Here is an 18,877-nt window from a genome sequence, read left to right on the forward strand (position 1 = left end):
AAACAATTAAAAAATAGAAGGTTTTTTATTAATACTTAATATAAAATCTTATTTTTTACTTTATTTTGGAATTTATTATTTTAATTATTATATTACTTTAACAATCTTAATCTTAATATAAGAGATTTACTTATCAAAATATCTAATATTCTCTTCAGTATTTAATATTAAAGATTTAAAAAGTTATAAGAATATGAGTTCAAAATTAATCAAAGAATCGTAAATGAAAAAAAACGGCAATAGTTTTTTTACTTGGACATCCTATATGTATATAGTATATATTTATCTGTTCTCATATAGATAATAGCAAGTGAGAATTAATCTCATGCATGTTTTACGTCCGCAAGTACATCGATGCCTAATCTGCATAGATATTAATGTAATTACGCACATATCAGTATATATTTATAATTATTTCATAGGATGTCATGTACGTGTTTATGTTTCTCTTTTTCTTACTTTTTTCCTCTCTCTCTTTCTTTCTCTCTCTCTATTTTTCTCTTTTCCTTTTTCTGATTGTGTGTAGGTGTGTATAATCGCGTATATATATGCTATGTTTCTTAGATAGTATCAATAGTGTCTCTTGTTTATAGCGTTAAGAATTAATTTATTAAAACTTTCTCTATCATCTTCATTTTCATAGTCTCTTTAATTATTTCTGGCCATGCATTAATTTTTGCAATGTATTTTTATCGCATGGATCTCACAATCTTTCTCGTTTTCGCTTTCTCTCTCTCTCTCTCTCTCTCTCTCTCTCTCTCTCTCTCTCGCCCCGTTACATAGTTAAATTTTTCTAAAAACTTTTATACGCTGTATATAGTCACATCGAACAGCTCGAGGCATCCTGCTGATTGTACTTGTATTTGTTGATAATGAGATTTCCATTAAACGCCTCCCACTTCATCTTTCGTTCCCGAGTTCTCGCAACGATAAACGGCAACACCCTTAAGAACGGCGTTTCCAAAGTGCTCCAACTCGTCACTTTTTTCTAGGATTCATCTCGAGCGTTCAACAAAGTGATAAATCGAGAATGCGAGCGGTCGAAAGTTTCTCGTCGTATCTCTTTGAAAGTTTACCGTAGAAATTTACAGCTATCCCCTCTTGGATCAACTTGTACAACTTCTCGGTATCGATTCGACTTCGCGTTGTTTATGCCCGTAACGATCGGCGTCATTTCAGAGAATCTCGAGAATCTTGGTGCCAAGAGAATTGGTGAAAGATATAAATTTTTTATCAAACTGTGAAATTATTATTTTACTTGAATAAAATATTAAGTCGAGGTAAACTTGATCAGCGAAGAAAAAGTCCTCGTAGTGACAAAGTCTATATGCGAAAAATAGAAAATACATTTAACAACTTAGCGTCATAGAAACTGATTTTTCTTGCACTTGCATTATTGAAGTGTGAAGAAGCGCAGAGTGTGAGATATATCTGTGAGACGTGTTTAAATTTTTAAACTAGTAACTTCGCCGAGATAACAAGCGAAATCGGCTATGTAGTAGAGACTAGTGATCGACGTTTATCTTTGCTCGCATTACTCGATGTATCTACGTTCGACCGCAAAACTTGTTTCGCGGTGAGTAGTCGGGAGTACATAATTCTCGCCAGAGACGAAGTGAAAAATCGTAGCTACGGTCAGAAATGTATTATGGTCTCTCGAGTACAGTTATACGATTCGCTCTTTCTGTCTGTTATACGGAATATCTCAAAACTACCAGCACTTCGATTATGACTTTATTATATTGCAGAGCTGATTTTTACCAAAAATCTCTCACGAAATACAATTTTTTTCAATTTTGTGATATAAGATGTGATAATTAAAATTTTATCAAAGTAAAACCAGTTTAAATTTTATACATGATTTTATTATCTGTCTTTAACTCTTCGAAACTTTACTTCTGAAATATATTTTTTATTTAGAATTAACTCACAACAATAATTAAATTAAATATTAAAATTTCAATATATTATAATTTTCTTAATTTGTGTATATGTGGCCTCTAATATCTATTAATGAAATATATTTTGGTGGTTTTGGGATACTCTGTATGTACATGTTTCACACATAATCATGATTGGATATACTCTATTTACATGCACGTCTTGTCTTATTAAACTCGCCCGTTGTTGTGCGTTTAGACATGTCATTATTAATTGTATATAATATAATATAAGTATAATATATTATATTAATCTGAGTTTCTAGGCAGTTGTGTGTTTTATGTTATATACGTTAAAGTTCATATAGCTAAGATTTTTCTTTTCCTCTTTTTGCCATTGTCTTCCTTCTTCTGTCCTTTTCTCTGATTTTCCTTCGATTAAGTCATCTTAGAAAAAATGGATTCTACATATGCGTGATTGATCGTCCTACATGTTAGGTTTTACAAAATGAACACGTTGATCTATCGAGAGAATAATGGTCGAGCTGTTCGAGAAAAGAACGTTTACATCCATCTTTTTCAGTTTGATTTTTTCATATCTCAAGAAATAGTGTGGTCATAAAATGAAGCTTCTATTTCAAGATAAACAAAATTCGATGATTATAGATTGTCGAATCGATACGAGATATATTCGATAAAATTCGCGCGTAAATAATTGACATTATTTGGATACAGCTTTCGCGTCCTTCTCGAAGCGCTCGAAATTATTCCGGACTTTGATGATACATCTCTTCTCTTGCCTCGCTCACATGTGTTAGCGATTCATACACATTCAAAATGGTTATCTGTGTTTTTCTCTCGATTCGCGAGTCGATTTTTAGTATTTGTCTCGGCATCTGCTCGCGTTTACGCGCGCGAGAAGGAAAGATCTCATAAATTATTTATAAAGAATAATTGTGACAGTCGCATTTTTTTGTTCATCTAAACGTGGTAAATTACGAGGATTTATATTACGGAAATACTACGGAAAGAACAGTATGTATGTGTCTCCTCTCCCCTTGATGTCCTAATTGATGGTATTGAGCAAAGTGCCATAATTACGTACTCGTTAAACTTACTCCGAATTACGAATTAAAAATTATGCGTATTCTCCTATTGGTCATTTATGCTACTTAACAGTAGACTATCTGGCGATTACTTGCGTTATTATTACTGCTAAAATTTATGTAAAAGGGAGCAGCGTCTCGCTAATAGTTATCGATTAAAATTGTAAACTTTTTTTAAAATAATTTTTAATGTATTCGCTAGATCTCTCTTGGGATAAATGCATGCTCATAGCTTTATCAAGGGAAAAAGGATTTTTTTTTGCTGAATCGAGATTTAAATGCAACCGCGCGGGGAAGAGTACAGCCAACGATATATTTTTAATTAATGACTAAGCACTTTAACCTCTTCTAATGTTGCAAAAACATGTTTCTTGTCAACAGTCTAGTTCTTTGACAGTTTTGTGCGGACGAAAATTCCGTAAAATAACGCCGCGAGTCGTCGAAGGCATCGTTTACATAACAATCATTTTACATAATACATAAACGTATGCGCGCGTGTGTGTTTGCGCGTTAAGAATATTCAGTAAAGTATTTACGTATGGAGAAGTTTCTCGTAGATGTACGGTCCACGATAGACTACGCTATGTTTCTCGTCGTCTTTGCTACGAATCTATCCTTCGCTATTATTTAACGCGATATTATAAAGTCATAATCTGAAGATTTCGGCGCATCGACTAAATGCACACGCTTCTTTTCTTGCTTCATTGTCTTGCAATTCGTTTATTAAAGTGATATGACGATCGATTAAGCTATATCTTTGTTCTAAATTTTTTGTATAATTATAGAAACAGAATTGATTTAATAGAATACGTGCGCGCAAAATTAAAAATTCTAGCGCTTTTTCTTGTCCTCCTTAGAATTTGGAAATATTTCTGAAGTATTTTCTATAAAATATTTTCTATTTGCTATTAAAAGAAACATTTTCATATGTAATTAAACCGATTATTACATCACTTTAATGAACGTTGACCGTAACGTACCTATATCTTCGACTCGTAATAATCGTACATACACAATTTTTTTCGACGGTACATTTTCTCCCTTCAGCGGCGCGTCCCGATTTGTTTAGGTGGAAGCACGAAATGTTTCACGAGGCCCGCGGAAAAATATCACAGTCCTGAGGAAAGTCACGAAACTATTTGCAACGCATCCAGGAGTTGTTGGTCGTTTAGCTATTTTGAAAGTAGCGTGAGTCCAAGTTTGACGCGTTCTAAATTCTGGAATACAAATTCGTGCAATGTATCTTCGTAAGTTCTTCTGAAAATTGTTCACGCCATTTTCAAAATTAACAGTTTACGTAACGACAACTTGCGAAGAATATAGGTCGCGTTACGCGTTGCATGAGATTTGTAAAACCGATTTTGTTCTCAAAGCACTTATGGCTGTAGGACGATTCAGAACGACGGTTCATGCAATCGGTGCAGCAAGTGCAGCGGTGGAACTCGAGCAAAATTCCATAATACCCAATCCATTTCGCTTTGATAAATTTGTCTCCGTGAATATGTAAAAATATTTGGTTGCAAATTGTAGTCAACAATTCTTTTGTTGCAATTAAAAACAAAATATATCCCTACATTTGCATTATATTTTTGAAACTGAGAATAACGTGTCATATTAGATGTAAATCAAAGTCTTCGTAAAGTCCAATATTAGCATGGTTTGGCAGTGTTTAATATCGGCAACGAATCGAATCGCGTGTTATGTATATACTCGTAAGCGTAATCAAATAGCGTGAAATAATGATACAAGCTGCGTGTCGAACAAATTTCGAGAATAGCGAACATTCTATAGCAATTTGATTCAGATGAAAGCGTCAAATGCCTCCATAATAGCATGTATTATCTGAAATGTTAATTTTTTATCTTTTACATAGTAGTTAGTTAATTTTCGTGAAAATAGAGAACCGATATAAAATTAGCACAAAAATATGATTTATTGCATTCCTATCAATTACGGAAGCCTGCTATAAAGCGAGGTTTGTATTTTTTTTATTGATGCGTGAAAACTATTTCCGGAGTTTTTAGTTTATAGCTAGAAACTTGGCATTTGTCATATATTTTTAATTTTTTCCTTCCAGATTTTGTTATATTTGCACATTATAAGTGCACTTGTCCGATTTAACCGTTATACATAGGGTATTTTAAAACTGTACTGACAAGTGCCATTGATGGCGAATTCATCGACAAACTTGGAGTCCTTTCTCCTTAAAAACTAATATTATTAATTTTTCAATTATAAGCAATTAGATATGAATATTTTTCGTATATTATTTTTAAAGAGTACAAACAGGTGTAACGAAATTTTTTATTCTACATCTATTTAATTTTGAGCGAACTTTATATAGAAGAATTTTTATTTAATATTTATTCATTAAGATGTTCAATGTTGCAAATTAAAAAAAGTCTAAGGAATTTTTTATCTAATTATGTTTAATGTATAAACAGTGTCGTTTACATTCGTTCTCAAATCAAATATAAAGAACAATGTAACAGCTGTAATGATAATCTTACTGTATTCAAATATGTATTTTGTTTTAACGCCAATAATTTATACGATTAATCACGTATAATTGTCACGTACAATCTGTCCATATTCTTGCATATTCAACGCTATAAATGATTCGGTGTTTTATTAATCTAATGTCGCGTGTTGCGTATGCTGTAAACGCATGATATGAGAATCAGGGGGCCATATAATTGATACTAAATGTGAGCTGAGAATTTAGTCTTTATCTCTTTCAAGAAGAACTTTTTGAGGATTTTTCTAACCGCCTTAATATAATAACACAAATATAAGCTGGCTGCATGTCTTTATGAATTTATCTTAATGCACCAAAAACACTGTAAAGCGAAAATTAGGAAATTGTGATTCATGCTTTTATTTCCACGTTTTTTTGATTATTATTTATTTCAAATTAAAATATATAGTACACGGCATATATAAAGCATGTGTGCTTTAATGCTCGTGATGCGAATTGTGAAATGATATGAATACGTATTGTTAAGTCAAGTTTAAAATCTGGACGGAAATGTCTGATAAATAATCGCAAAATCATGCCGAATAATTTATAAGCGTGCTAGAAGTACTGAGTTAAAAACAGTCATTAATCTTTCTTTAACATTATGAGGTTAGTAATTCTTGCCCAATATTACACAAAATTAAACGACGCGTTTATAGGAAGCTGATAATTCTTTTTCAAATGTGATGACCGCAATTTACGTTATTATCGTGAATGGCGTTGATTTTGACATCTTCTTTCCGAATGATGTCTCAGGCAAACGAAGCTTGTCGTCTTTAAAAATGATTTTCCGAAGGATCCACGACGCCATTAATTTCGAAGGACCGGTCGCGTTTCCGCGCTGAATCTTCGTGTTTCGTCAAGGCGCGATGGAATCCCTGAAGTAGAAGTAGTCGGCAGTTCTTTCGGTGTAGATTAGTCGTTTCCGTTGGAGATATCCATGAAGCTCTTCTCCATAGAATCTTCCTTTGACGATTCAGGGCACGCGTCCTTAAAGACTCCAGTAATGCCACGGCACCCGTAGGATCCTCGGCGATCGCGCAAAATCGAGAAATCCCGGCACGAACGTCCTTAAAGAGGATCAGGATGCACCATAGACGCAGGCCGAATTGTCTGGTGGACTGATCTTCTCCACGGGTAATACCGCCGCTCTGTGCCACTCGTCACGAACCTGTTTTTCGAAAATGATAATGATTGCATACTGTAGTAAGATAAGGGAACGATAGAGGAATCGATCTACAATATTGTATTTTTGAATTTTTTTAAAGATTCAAGAAATCAAACTTTGGCAAAAATATTATAACACTTGCTGATTTTTATTTGCAATAGCAGTTAAAATAATACTTAAAAGAATACTAAAACACATTATTTAACTTATAATTATAATTCTTTTATTTTCCATTAATTTAAAAAAATTTTTTATCTGGCTATATTTAATTTGCCTTAAAAGTTAATTTTTGTTGTTTTTATTTTTTCTCGTATATAAACTTATCTCTTTTATTTTGAATATAAAAACAATTCTAACGAATAAATTTGCTAAAATAAGAGCAATATACCAAGTCATAATGCGCTCAATTAGTTTGACAGGCGTGTGTAACGAAGAATGCTAAAACTTTAACAAATTGTCCGATAAATTTAACGCGCGCGCGATTAATCTCAAATAGTATCCCGAATTATGGACTGTGTCGCTGGAACTCATCGTCATACAGGATTACGTGTTTTGTTGGAGAAAGTAACTAAAATGTATGTGTGAAGCTGGCGTCTGATTTCGTGGAAACTCATAAATAATTAAGAGTTCTGGCTTTATTTTCAATAGTTATAGAGTTCTTGACAATTTAAACAAATAAAACGCCAACTTCACGCAGCGTCTCACTTTGTCCTACAATATTTTCCTTATTAGTAATTATCACAATTAAAAAAATTTATAATTCTAAAAAGAGTGTATGAGCTCTAAAAAGAGTTCTGCCTTCTAAAAGCAAAAAAAAATTAAGTAAGCTAAAATAAAGACACCTGGATATCTATATCTACAGATATTGAGATATAAGATTGCTCTAATATATGTATGTATTTTATTTGTTCACAGGTTCTCGCAGTCAAACTCGTGCGCAGCTCATCAGCAATAATACCTGTACTGAACGAATCGTTGCTTCGTGTTTTCGATTATAGTTTTCTTATTGTGCAATGTACGCGAAATACGCGTGCGATTCACGCGTCGCGTCGGGAGTGCCGTGTAAAGTTTTGCGTGTCGGGAGTGCCGTGTAAAGTGCGATCGTAATTATTCGTGTTTTCGCGAGTGTCGCGAGTGCTACAAAGGACCAAGAGAGGAGGAGGAGGCCCGGGGAGGCATCGGGCGACGTCGGGGCAACTTGGAGGTAAAATTAAAACATTTTTTTCTAAATTGCATTGTTTATGAAATATTCGAACGTTTCCAGACTTTTAAAACACCCTGTATATATATATATATATATATATATATATAAGCAAAAAAATACATACACACATGTATATACATAATTTGAATATTTTGTTTTCAGATCAATGTGCTGTGTACTACAACTCTGCTATTGCACCATACTCCGTATCGGTGAGTCCGAAATTTTTATTTGATAACATTTCTATAGCGATAATGGGAGTGTATGAAGTCGATGTCTCATTTCGTGAAAACTCATAAATAATTAAGAGTTCTGGCTTTATTTTCAATAGATTTGGAGTTCTTAGTAGTTTAAAAATAGTTCTGGTCATTAAAACAACGAAAATGTCGTGGGACAAACTGAGATGCCAACTTTACGCAGCGTTTCACTTTATCCTACGGCATTTTCCTTATCAGTAATTATCAGGATTAAAAAAATATTTTACATGAGTTCTAAAAACTATGGAAGATGAAGCCAGAAATTCTTAATTGTTTATGAGTTTTCACGAAATGAGATGCCAGTTTTACATACACAACTAAATCGCTTTTTATTTACAACCGTCGTAAATGTTGATTGTAAAAACAAAAACTGTAGCCTGCATCCAATTAAAAACGAGCCGTACGTTAAAAACATGTTAAAAACGAACGTACCTGTTCAACTTTCGCGAATACTCTCAATAAATTGAGACCAGCCAGTTTCTTAATGTCCTCTTCCGTCCATGCTGGATCTTCCAGCAAAGTGGCGAATAGTTGTGGATATCTCGAGACATCTTCTAAGCCCGTGGGAGTACTGTGAAAGAGACAAAAATTTTGCGGGTGAGGGTTAAATAATTGATTTCGTTCAATCGAGTCGATATTCAGAGAACGACGTTAAGTTGACACCATTATTGCACTTGATTGCGATTTCCATTTTTGGAAGAATATGATAACTAACAAACAAATCGTTTATTTATGCACTTATTTTTAATATATATATCTGGCTGGTTTTTAATACTTTCAATTCTGTTTCAGTGTTATATATGTAATATACAAAAATAGTCATTTATTGATTTAAATTCAAATCAATTATACAAGCTTTCGTGTCTTTACATTAATTCTGTGTATACAGTTTTCTTATTATTTTAACTTATAATTAGCATAATTAAATTTGAATATAGAAATGTTGATCTTATAAAATTAGTTTAATGTGGAATGCATATTCGTATAATGAAGCATTCGCATAAAATGTTTCTATGTTTTCATTTAATAATGAATTTTGACGGTTTTAAAGAAATATATTGCAGCAACAAGAAATTAAATTTCTTTGTGTCTAATATAATAAAGTATTAAGAACCACATTAAATGTTAAAATAAAATCAGTTTAACATTTAAAGGGTACCATAAAACAGAATCGCGGAAAGTTATATTAACAGCGATATATTTTATAGTATACATTATGAGAATCATCATAAGTACTTTGTGAAAGTTTCATGGCTATAGAACAAAAGCAGCTCCTTCGTCATTGTTTCATGTGTCCCCTCGTAAAATTAACCTCCTGGGACTCATACCCTTTTCAAAACAAGCGAAGCAATTATCCCGAGTGTTGTAAAAGTAAAACTCTGTGGGTTAAATACATATTTACGTGGGGCTGCGCAGATTTATTGCGCGATTCGTATCTTTCAACGAGATTAATCATAAATATTATTGAACCGAATGAGTTATATGGCAACGGGCCCCGTCTCTGAATATCTCTGTGCCTCGTGTGTGTAGAAATATAGCGCGAAAGAATAATTACAAATTTATCCCGTCGAAACCTGCTCCGATCCCGACGTGATCGATCCCCGCTACCTTTCGAATATGATTGATGTGTGCTGAAACAGTGCAGAACCTTAATCATTCCCCGTCATGGTGGCGCGTAAAGCGCGCGCCACACAAAATATTTTATTATATTTTAATATAAATGCATATGCGCGCGTTTACCCGAGGGAATAAAATGTGACTGGGGAATAATGCGTAGTTATGAAGTAACGCGCTTATGAGATTGTCACGCATGCACGCGTAAAATAAAATATCTTTTTATTATCATGACAACGAATTTTTCAAATATTTGCAAGCGTTAAAATGGAAGCAAGTATTCTCTGTAAAAAAATATATGCAATAAGATGCATTAAAGGATTTTTATAAAATTGAAATAAATGTGTGCTCGTTTGAGGATTATATAAATATATAAATTTTTATCTTGAAAATAATTTTGAAAATAAAGTTTACAATACTTTCATGACGTAAAATACGACGAATATGATAATTGCGTCTGTCACATGCAATATCGATACTTTGCAAATAAAGCGTTTGTACATACCAATAACATCTTTTATAGTAGCGGTGTTGTTGCACGTTATGAAGTAGGTATAAAAAGGGACCATTGCCACCCCGCCGTTCTTAGCCTGCGAACAAATGCATTAATGTCATACGTGCTGTGATCGTATTTCTTTCAATTCTTAAATGCATAATAGAGAATATGTTGTAGCATCACGCATTTATAGTAAAATTATGATATATTATAAAATTATTCTACTACTATATATAGAATTTATTTATGACAGATTATTGATTATTCGACACCTTACTATAGCCACGTTTCAAAAATATTCTATGATCTAAAATCTGAACGGCATGTAAAAATAAAATACTTTATTTGTTGAATAAAATCAATTTTTTTATTATTTATCAAAAAACGCGCAGAATTGAAGAGATCAATAATAAGATATAAATTTTTAAGACTTTTACGAGATAACATTGTATTAAAATAATCAGGCAATAGACCTGAATTTACTATATCCTTATTTTTTCGTAAGTAGTTTTTTTTAAATTTATGAAGCATGCGTCTAAAGTCAGCAATTAAAATTTCAGATGTTACGTAGATTGTTATAGTTATACATACCATAAGTTTTATAGCATTAAATAAAAAAGGTATTTAAAGATATGCACAGACGATATATCACTGCATCATCAAATTGACGTTCCAGAAAATTAATAGTAAATTAGTGTGATGGTTACGATAAACATTATCGAAAGTAGGCAATAGATATAAATCGGAGAATATAAATTTTTTTTTATTGGCGATTGTTATTTTTTTATATCAGCTCGATGGAAGCTATCAGGAAAACTATTTCAAGGGACACAGTGCGCAATTGTCTATTTGATACCTAAACTTCGTTTAAACTACGTGGGCAGTGTTAATTAGGGCAGCAGGACGGCACGGTTAATAACACGTTACCGGGCAAGCCATCCGGCTTAGATCGTTGTTACTCATCCTCTCGTTCTGCGGGTATAATTAAGGGAATATTGATCGTCCGTGGAAGAGGATGAAGTTCGTGCGGAGATGTTAGACTGACTTCTCAAGAAGCTGAGGAAAACGTCGGTTAATTAATTAGCCATCTTTTTTCTTGTAGGTGTCTAACAATCCTTTATGTGTATTATTTTAAATTGAAAATGTGTCTCAAAAAGATAACGAGCATTCGCGAAATAAGTTTGAAAAATGAGGTATTAATCCACAACAGTTTGTCTAAATTACTTTTTTTACGTTTATAAAATTAAATATGATTAAAGATAGCTAAGTTTATTATTATCAAATCTAATACATACTCATTTAAACACTTAATAAATGAAGGGAGGAAAGGAAGACTCTAAGTAGATTGCAAATTATAAAATGTGAATGTGTTTATACGTCATTTCATTTTTCTCATCAATCTCGTTGTTTTCGTAATTTATAATATATCTTTATATTTATATAATTTGTTTCTGAAGAAGATAGTAGTGAAATTTTTATAAAATTATATCTTCATTAATTTTTTATACAATTATATTGGAGTCTATTATTTTTTTTCTCTAGAAGGTATTATGAAAAATAAAAATTTACATTGTACACCTCTTGCGATAAAGTCGATGTGTTGAACTAATCGGTATTAAGTTGAATTTAATTTCGCTAACTTAGAATTCCTTCAGCTTAATCGTTGGTTCGTCAATCGTTAATCGACAGGCACGCGCCACGAGAATGAGATGAAATTTTAATGAAGCGTCATTTAAGTCCTCGCTTAGCCAACTGTTATACGATTAATGAGACGTCAATTATTATACCGCGTTTATGCTTCCCGCGAATTTAATGACCGAGGAAAAATTTCAGTGCCGCGATCGAGAGAGAAAGAGAGAGAGAGAGAGAGAGAGAGAGAGAGAGAAAGTGAGAGAGAGGGACAGAGGGAAACAGAGAGAATGAGATTAGCGCCAATTGGATTAACGCCAATCGTTAGTAGTAGGTGTGCGCAGAATTACCGATAATAACGTGGATTAAGCTTCAAACTTCTAACACACTCGCGCTATTTTGGCGCGTTGTTTCCGGGGTTACCGCTGCTCGAAATTATTTTGACATATCTCCTCCGAACCTCGTTCCATCGGTTCCATCGAATAGTTTGCGATTATCTCATTACTCGAACTTGAACAATTTGAACATCCGATACTTCGTGTTTGTTAATATAGATCCTGCGTTCTTGTATGCTTTCACATGTATATACATACACACAATATACACACATACACACATATACGTATCGCCATACACATATTACCTCGCGTACGCTTTACAACTTTGTGGATTACAAACTATTCTCCTATCGCATTCGATTCGCACACGGTTGGCTTCACTTCGTTTGCACTCTACGAATTTAATTTTGACGCATCTCGCTTCCAGAGATATCAGATCTGTCGATAAAACTTGCGTTTAATCACCAGTACAGAACGTACATCTTTAACGTAAAGCGTTTTGCTTTCACATCGTTTTTATTTCCCTTTACATACGTTCAAACGGTTACGATAAAAAAAATTGGTTGCCGGTAGTTATTTATTTTTGTACCGCATCATTGTACATATATGTTTTATTTCTTCCCATAAATTTGCAAATATTTATATCGTATCGTAGCTATATCATGTTTTACTGTCTATATTTTTCATATTATAACATTATTTTAATATCACATTTCTCTCTAATTATACAACTTTGTCATATTTATATAAGTTGCAATATAATATCTTTATAAATAAATTCTTGATGAGGGTATTTCGTGTTGTCATAAGATCGATAATTGAATTTACGTGCAGCTTCCGATTTTGGATTTGTTTTCTTAAATATTACATGTATTGGTACAGGCAGAGGTTTCGCGCATCAATATTAAATTTCGTTAACTTCATCGATCTGGTTAGGCCGTGGCACGTATGCAAATATGTTGGTCCGAAATCAAATAATTTCGTTGTTCGTCGAACAAAGGTTGCTAACAATTTTACATTCTCGAGAACGCGCCTTGATTTTTTCCTACCCGTCGCTTGTACCGTTTGTAGCAAAGGGATATTCATTCATTTTTTTCTATACGCTTGTATTCTGCAGTGTTTTCTAACTGATCGACGCGCACACGGTATCGAAAAAGATCCGAATAAATAAATAAATAAATAAATCTGTCCGCGCACATATTGTAGTCGACGTAACATTTTTTCGCGACAGCGCGTTTCGTTTATAGCTCGCGCTTCGAAAAATATGTTATATCAGCAGCAACAGAATGAGCAGATTGATTCGTTTTTTTATTTATTTATTTATTTTTTTTTTTGCGTGTTTGATTGCATTTCCATATTCTTGTCTATGACGTGGAAAACTCACCAGATTTCTGAGCACGTCGTCCGGCACGTTTCTAGTAGAATTGCATAGCGCCCTGGCAGCGCTGTGCGAGAAGATCACCGGCGCCCTCGTAGTCTGCAAGGCCGCTCTCATCGTTCTTGTCGAGACATGCGAGAGATCGACCAACATGCCCAGCCTGTTCAATTCTCTGACAACTGCCTGGAGAATAATGAAGCGCGTTAAATTCCTTTTTTTTATCTGTGCAATTATTTAAATTTATATTAATCATGTTAAAAAAGAGATAGAACAATCCTGTGTGAATTGAATAATATTTAACTTATGTTAAATAGATGCATGACTTTTCTGGAAAAGATAAAATCAAATTTAGGTAAATAGTATAGATAGGTAGGTAGAAAAGATGCGGTACACAGCTTTTTTCGATTTTAGCCGACTTTTCATTCGTCATTGTCTTTTAAATATCGTTTTCTACGTAATAAATCGATAGGAAAAATATTCAATGAGAAAAGCAAAATATTGAAACAATCTAAATGTCGTAAAGGTTCCTAAGTTCGAGGTGATTGAACTGGAATATTGGATGCTGGGTTTGAGATTAGGTGCCTTTATTATGGCGCAAAAACACGTGAAAAGGATGGACTGGGAAGGGCGAGGGGAAAGTAGTAAGGGAAACGAAGGGAACGTCGGCGTTTCAGTCAGCGAACATTAGTCGAGAACGCAAGCAACCGTCCATTTCACAGTGCGATAGCGAGAAAAAGCTTCGACGTATTGGTGGTAATGTGCAGGTTCGAGCTTAGTATATTTGTGGCCTTCTGCTTTGATAAACACGTAAATCTTCATTTGAATCACTTATCTTAAGAGCGGAGTAAATTTAATTTTGAAACGTTGCGAGTTTCAAATCGAGATATAAATCGGTACATTAATCTCGATCGATTTTCTTTGAAATTTGATCTATTTTACTTTCACAAATAACAAATTATTAATCAGACCTGTGTAGAATTGTGAAAAATAACCAATTGGTAAACAAATATAGAACAATTGATAGTTTTTCTTCCATAGCTTTTTTATATTATTTTTAATTAGAAATTTAGTTGGAAATAAATTTCTGTTATTTTATAAAAATAAAGTTACTAATGTGTGAAAAATATCAATAGTTGAAAGAGTGATATAAAAAATATTTTGCTGATATTTAAAGATTATTATTTAATGTTTAATTACGTACTCTATAAAGACCACGATGCGTTTGTATGTTCTACATGATATTTATACAGAAATAGCGGGCAAATTTCGATAAAGACAGCCCTGTCGACGCGAACGGAAAAGGAAATGGAGGAAGGTGGGTGGAAGAACGAATCACAATGGTCCCGTTTTTCCGGCTTTAAGGGTGAGGGTGGCTTTTCTCGGCGCGCACGATTTCATCCGAACGATGCGAGTCTCGTGCGTCGATGGCAGAAACGACGCGTATTGTTTTTGCGGAGAAACAGCTTCTGACGCGCGTCGTTTTAGCGAGACGGATGATTACGCGATACAAGGGACTATTTCTTATCAGCAGCATTAACAAGTGACAAGCAAGAAACATCACGCGTATATGTGCAAAATGCGAAGCGAAAACATGCAAATAATAAGGGTCGTCAACGATTAAAATCAACGCCTAAATAGCTGTGAAATTTTGTCGTACAAAATTATTTCTAAAATTTAGCATCTAACTAAAAAAAATGTCATTTAAATAATATATGCTAATCTTTCTATGAATGACTTAAAACTGTGGGATTTTTTAAATTAATAGTATCACGTAATATATTGCAGTCATTAATATCGCATTCGATATCATGTGCCAAAATTCTTGGGAAAATCGAAAAAGAGAAAGCAAATTTCACAGTATTTGGTCTGTATCGTATAACGGGCGAATGGCGAGTTTTCGCAGGTAATTCGATGCCTGTTGCTGGGTATCGAACGCAACGAGGCTAGACGAAACTAATCGTCACATCCAAAAGCCGCAATAAAATCAAGCCCACGTTGAAACCGTGACAAATACTACGCCGCGAGCTATCGCCATAATTCCACGATATATCACCGCGACGCGTTAACGGTGAATCGAAATGTGGGTGTGCATGCGTGCGTGACACGGCCGCGCTCGTGTCATACACGCGCGCGTATTCGCGCACCTGGTGAAGCCGTTGCCGGAAAATATGGGTCTCTCGTTTGATAGAAATAACAGGCCGAAGGAACAAGAGGATAAAAGGTCAAAAATGTCGAATTGCGCACACGCTTGTGCACAAATGCTTGCGCACGAACTCGCTTCGTCGCACGAACTTGCATGCCGTCGGTTGCAGGAAGTGTACAATGTCGGTATTTACAATGAACGATATAACGAACATTACCGGAATATGTATACACGCGAGGGGATACGAGGACGAACAATTTTCAAATAATTCTATTTATCTTTCCGAACCATGGAGTCGCGATGTTTCTTCTTTGAAATGCATACGAAATGTACTGCTTCGCTCAGCATTGCGAGTATAAGTAGATGCTTTCGGTATATTTGCAATTTGTGACTTAGAAAATTATATTATTATATCAAAATCGTTTACAATTCTATTCAATTAATTATTAACATTACGCGCTTCAATTTTCTTTTTTATTTGCTATTATTGTACGTGATTGCACAAATTTGTTTTTTCCCTTTTATTTGTATCTTGAGACCCAGAAAATATAAACACGCGAGAATAAAAAGATCTTTCTTAAAATGGTCAATCTTTGTTGAAAACTAAATTGACGCGTACAAAATAAGTCATTATACCTGATAAAAATATTTCGATATCATAGACGAGAGAGACGATATTACTTCTCGTAGATTATTGCAATTTCGTGGTGAAACCGTAAAAATATTTCGCTGGTAATACGCTACCAGCAATAACAATTTTGTATCGTCGGTGTTTCGATATAGCCAGCAGTGTGTTGCAATAATCGAGACATGCCACATTTTTCGTTTGTGCAGCAAATAACATAATGACAAGATTGATATTGTTTCACGAATGGAAAATTCTTTTTGTAGAATAATTTATTGGCGATATATATGGTTCGCGACTCTCTTCTTAATAGTTAATAGTTAATTGAACATGTGCTGGAACGATACAGAGGAATGGTTTTGACAATATCTAAACGTTAATTCTGTTCTCTGTTTTTGATCGCAGCAAAAAAATAAGTAATACATTATTTAAAATGCACTAAAATAAGGTATACTAAATATAAAGAAAATAGTTTTATCACAGCTAAATCTATAAATATATAAAAATGAGAAATTATGAGAAAACCTAAAGATATAATATTTGGAAAGACATTACGGTGACAGCGAATTATTCAAAAGATTTAATTGTTGAAAAATTTCAGATGGTTCGGAATATCTATTTAGCATTTCACGAGAACGAACATCAGTGACAAACTATAGAGCATTTAGCGACGCGCATCGAATTTTTCTCTGGAAAACTTGTCATTTATTAATGCGAGCCGTTGCAAGGGGTGCGAGATAACGGAGGTGGACCGTTTGATTTACGTTCTCACGCGCTTCCCTCGTCCGTTTTCCTTTTCCTTCTTCGTCGTATCTGTTCCTGCCATTAAGCTCTTCGTTTTTTCCGCTTTTTAAATCAGAAACTGCGCTATTGCCGCAAGAGAGTACGAATTTCGGTAAAAAATTTAATCGATGCGGAAAGAGGAGATTCGTTTCTTTCGATTTTGCAGACGGGATCTCGGGATCTTCGCATAATGTCAGAAGGCGCGCACGGCAGAAATTCGACTTGACGTAATTGTCGAACCTGTGCGTTAACGCTCGAAATCCCTCGACGAATTCCACCCGTTAAAGTGGGTCGAGATATAATTTTATGAACGCGGCGGAGCGATGAGAGTGATAAACGGAATGTAGGTCGCAATCGGTCGCGTGTTTGTTGACGATCACTTTTCTCGGTTATGTAGTGGAAAAATAATTCGAGCCATCGAGACGGTGAAATCGCAGTCTAAATCCTGCCACAAGAATCGAAATCGTCCCCGATGTAATGCGCGCGTCTCGTAATGTCTCGTTTATTTAAATATTCCGGAGCAGAATGTCGCGTTGGAAAATTTTAACGTATAAACTAGAGATGTAGTAAACGTTTTAACGAGTATTTCTTAACGATGTATTATACATAATAATAATTACAGTACATTTGATATTTTGTAAACTTTTCTCTCGACTTTAGAATATGAAATTACTTGGAGCATCTTGCGCGTGAGTACATCAGAAAGATCGTTCTTCAAATAATCTTGAGCATTAATTTAATATAATAGAGTATTATTGTGTATTACATTAATGAGAATTATTATTTAATATACAACTGTCCTATGGAACCAGTTTAAAAATTTCGACCAACCGCTTATCTCTTTCTGATATCTCGAGCGCTGATATTACATTATTATTTTCCCGAGGAAACCTCGTACACACTTCGCAAAAAGAAATTGTAAACTTATAATGTAATACTCGTATTATATATTATAAACCAAATTGTCGCCCGGTCGTTTCGCGAAATAATACTGGGGCGCGCGTCTTGGCCGGAAGTCTGCAGTATTATTTTTCTGCAGGATGTGTCGCGTAAAACCCCGCCTGCGGTCGTAAAACGGAAGCTGTTTCGGAAGCATGTATGTACACGTGGGCATTTTTTTGCGGACATGATATTTCTCTGTTCGCCGAAAAAGGTGAATCCGCAACGGAGCTCCGAGTACATAATGTAAATGTTGACTCACTTTTCCAAATTCGCTGAGGCCCGGTGTGGAGTCCTGAGTGTTGTTCGTCTCGCCAACAGAACAGACTGCCCTGCCAAGAAAATGTCTGTTAGAACGTCGGTTTGCTTGCGAAAATCCAGCGGTTGCTCGCGCTAGCTTTGTTTCTTTCTTTTAGATGAACTTCGGACGAGCTTTTACGTGTAGAAGGAATAATATTTTCTAACGTATCAGTCATGTCGTCTTGTGCAAACATATTTATTATGCAAAAATTTATGAGAATTAATTTCTAACATGAAATAAAGAAATTGCCAGTGATGTAAATTATTTAATCATTGAAGTATATCACTAATTAAAAAAAATATAACACTAATTGAAAAGAATTCGATCATCACAAGCGATATCCATCTTCAAAAATATCGAGATTCTAAATTAGATTTTTATATTCTTAGTTCAATAATGATTTAGATATAGCTTGAGCTAGATACTCGAATAGGCGCGAGTGGTCTTGGGTCAAGTGATTTAGGTCAAACCTACACAAACTCTGCTTTCGAGTTCGCG

At 34.3% G+C, this 18,877-nt stretch overlaps 2 protein-coding genes across 9 annotated transcripts in view; one reads left to right on the forward strand and one right to left on the reverse strand.

The window, feature by feature from the left end:
- Positions 1 to 18,877, forward strand: part of LOC145933922 (uncharacterized) — a 179,488-nt gene that overhangs the window by 25,759 nt on the left and 134,852 nt on the right. Inside the window, exons 5-6 of the mRNA XM_083033980.1 lie at positions 7,588 to 7,876; positions 8,039 to 8,088. Of these exons, the coding sequence (XP_082890106.1) occupies positions 8,043 to 8,088 (46 nt within the window). The 5' untranslated portion in view covers positions 7,588 to 7,876; positions 8,039 to 8,042. The remainder of the gene's footprint in view (positions 1 to 7,587; positions 7,877 to 8,038; positions 8,089 to 18,877) is intronic.
- LOC145933916 (dipeptidase 1) overlaps positions 5,609 to 18,877 on the reverse strand; it is a 120,499-nt gene continuing 107,230 nt past the window's right edge. For 7 of the 8 annotated variants that reach the window (XM_083033968.1, XM_083033966.1, XM_083033971.1 and 4 more), the window contains 6 exons: positions 18,341 to 18,410; positions 13,595 to 13,771; positions 10,253 to 10,337; positions 9,689 to 9,764; positions 8,566 to 8,704; positions 5,609 to 6,675 (listed from right to left, as the gene is read on the reverse strand). In XM_083033968.1, coding sequence (XP_082890094.1) covers positions 6,586 to 6,675; positions 8,566 to 8,704; positions 9,689 to 9,764; positions 10,253 to 10,337; positions 13,595 to 13,771; positions 18,341 to 18,410 — 637 coding nt within the window. In that variant the 3' untranslated portion in view covers positions 5,609 to 6,585. The remainder of the gene's footprint in view (positions 6,676 to 8,565; positions 8,705 to 9,688; positions 9,765 to 10,252; positions 10,338 to 13,594; positions 13,772 to 18,340; positions 18,411 to 18,877) is intronic. The other variant, XR_014424947.1, reaches the window with a different exon arrangement.

The sequence above is a fragment of the Prenolepis imparis genome, unplaced genomic scaffold (genome assembly GCF_030444845.1).
Source record: "Prenolepis imparis isolate NDT839.2.m4 unplaced genomic scaffold, iyPreImpa1.0 SCAF_3, whole genome shotgun sequence".
NCBI classification, from domain to species: Eukaryota; Metazoa; Arthropoda; class Insecta; order Hymenoptera; family Formicidae; genus Prenolepis; species Prenolepis imparis.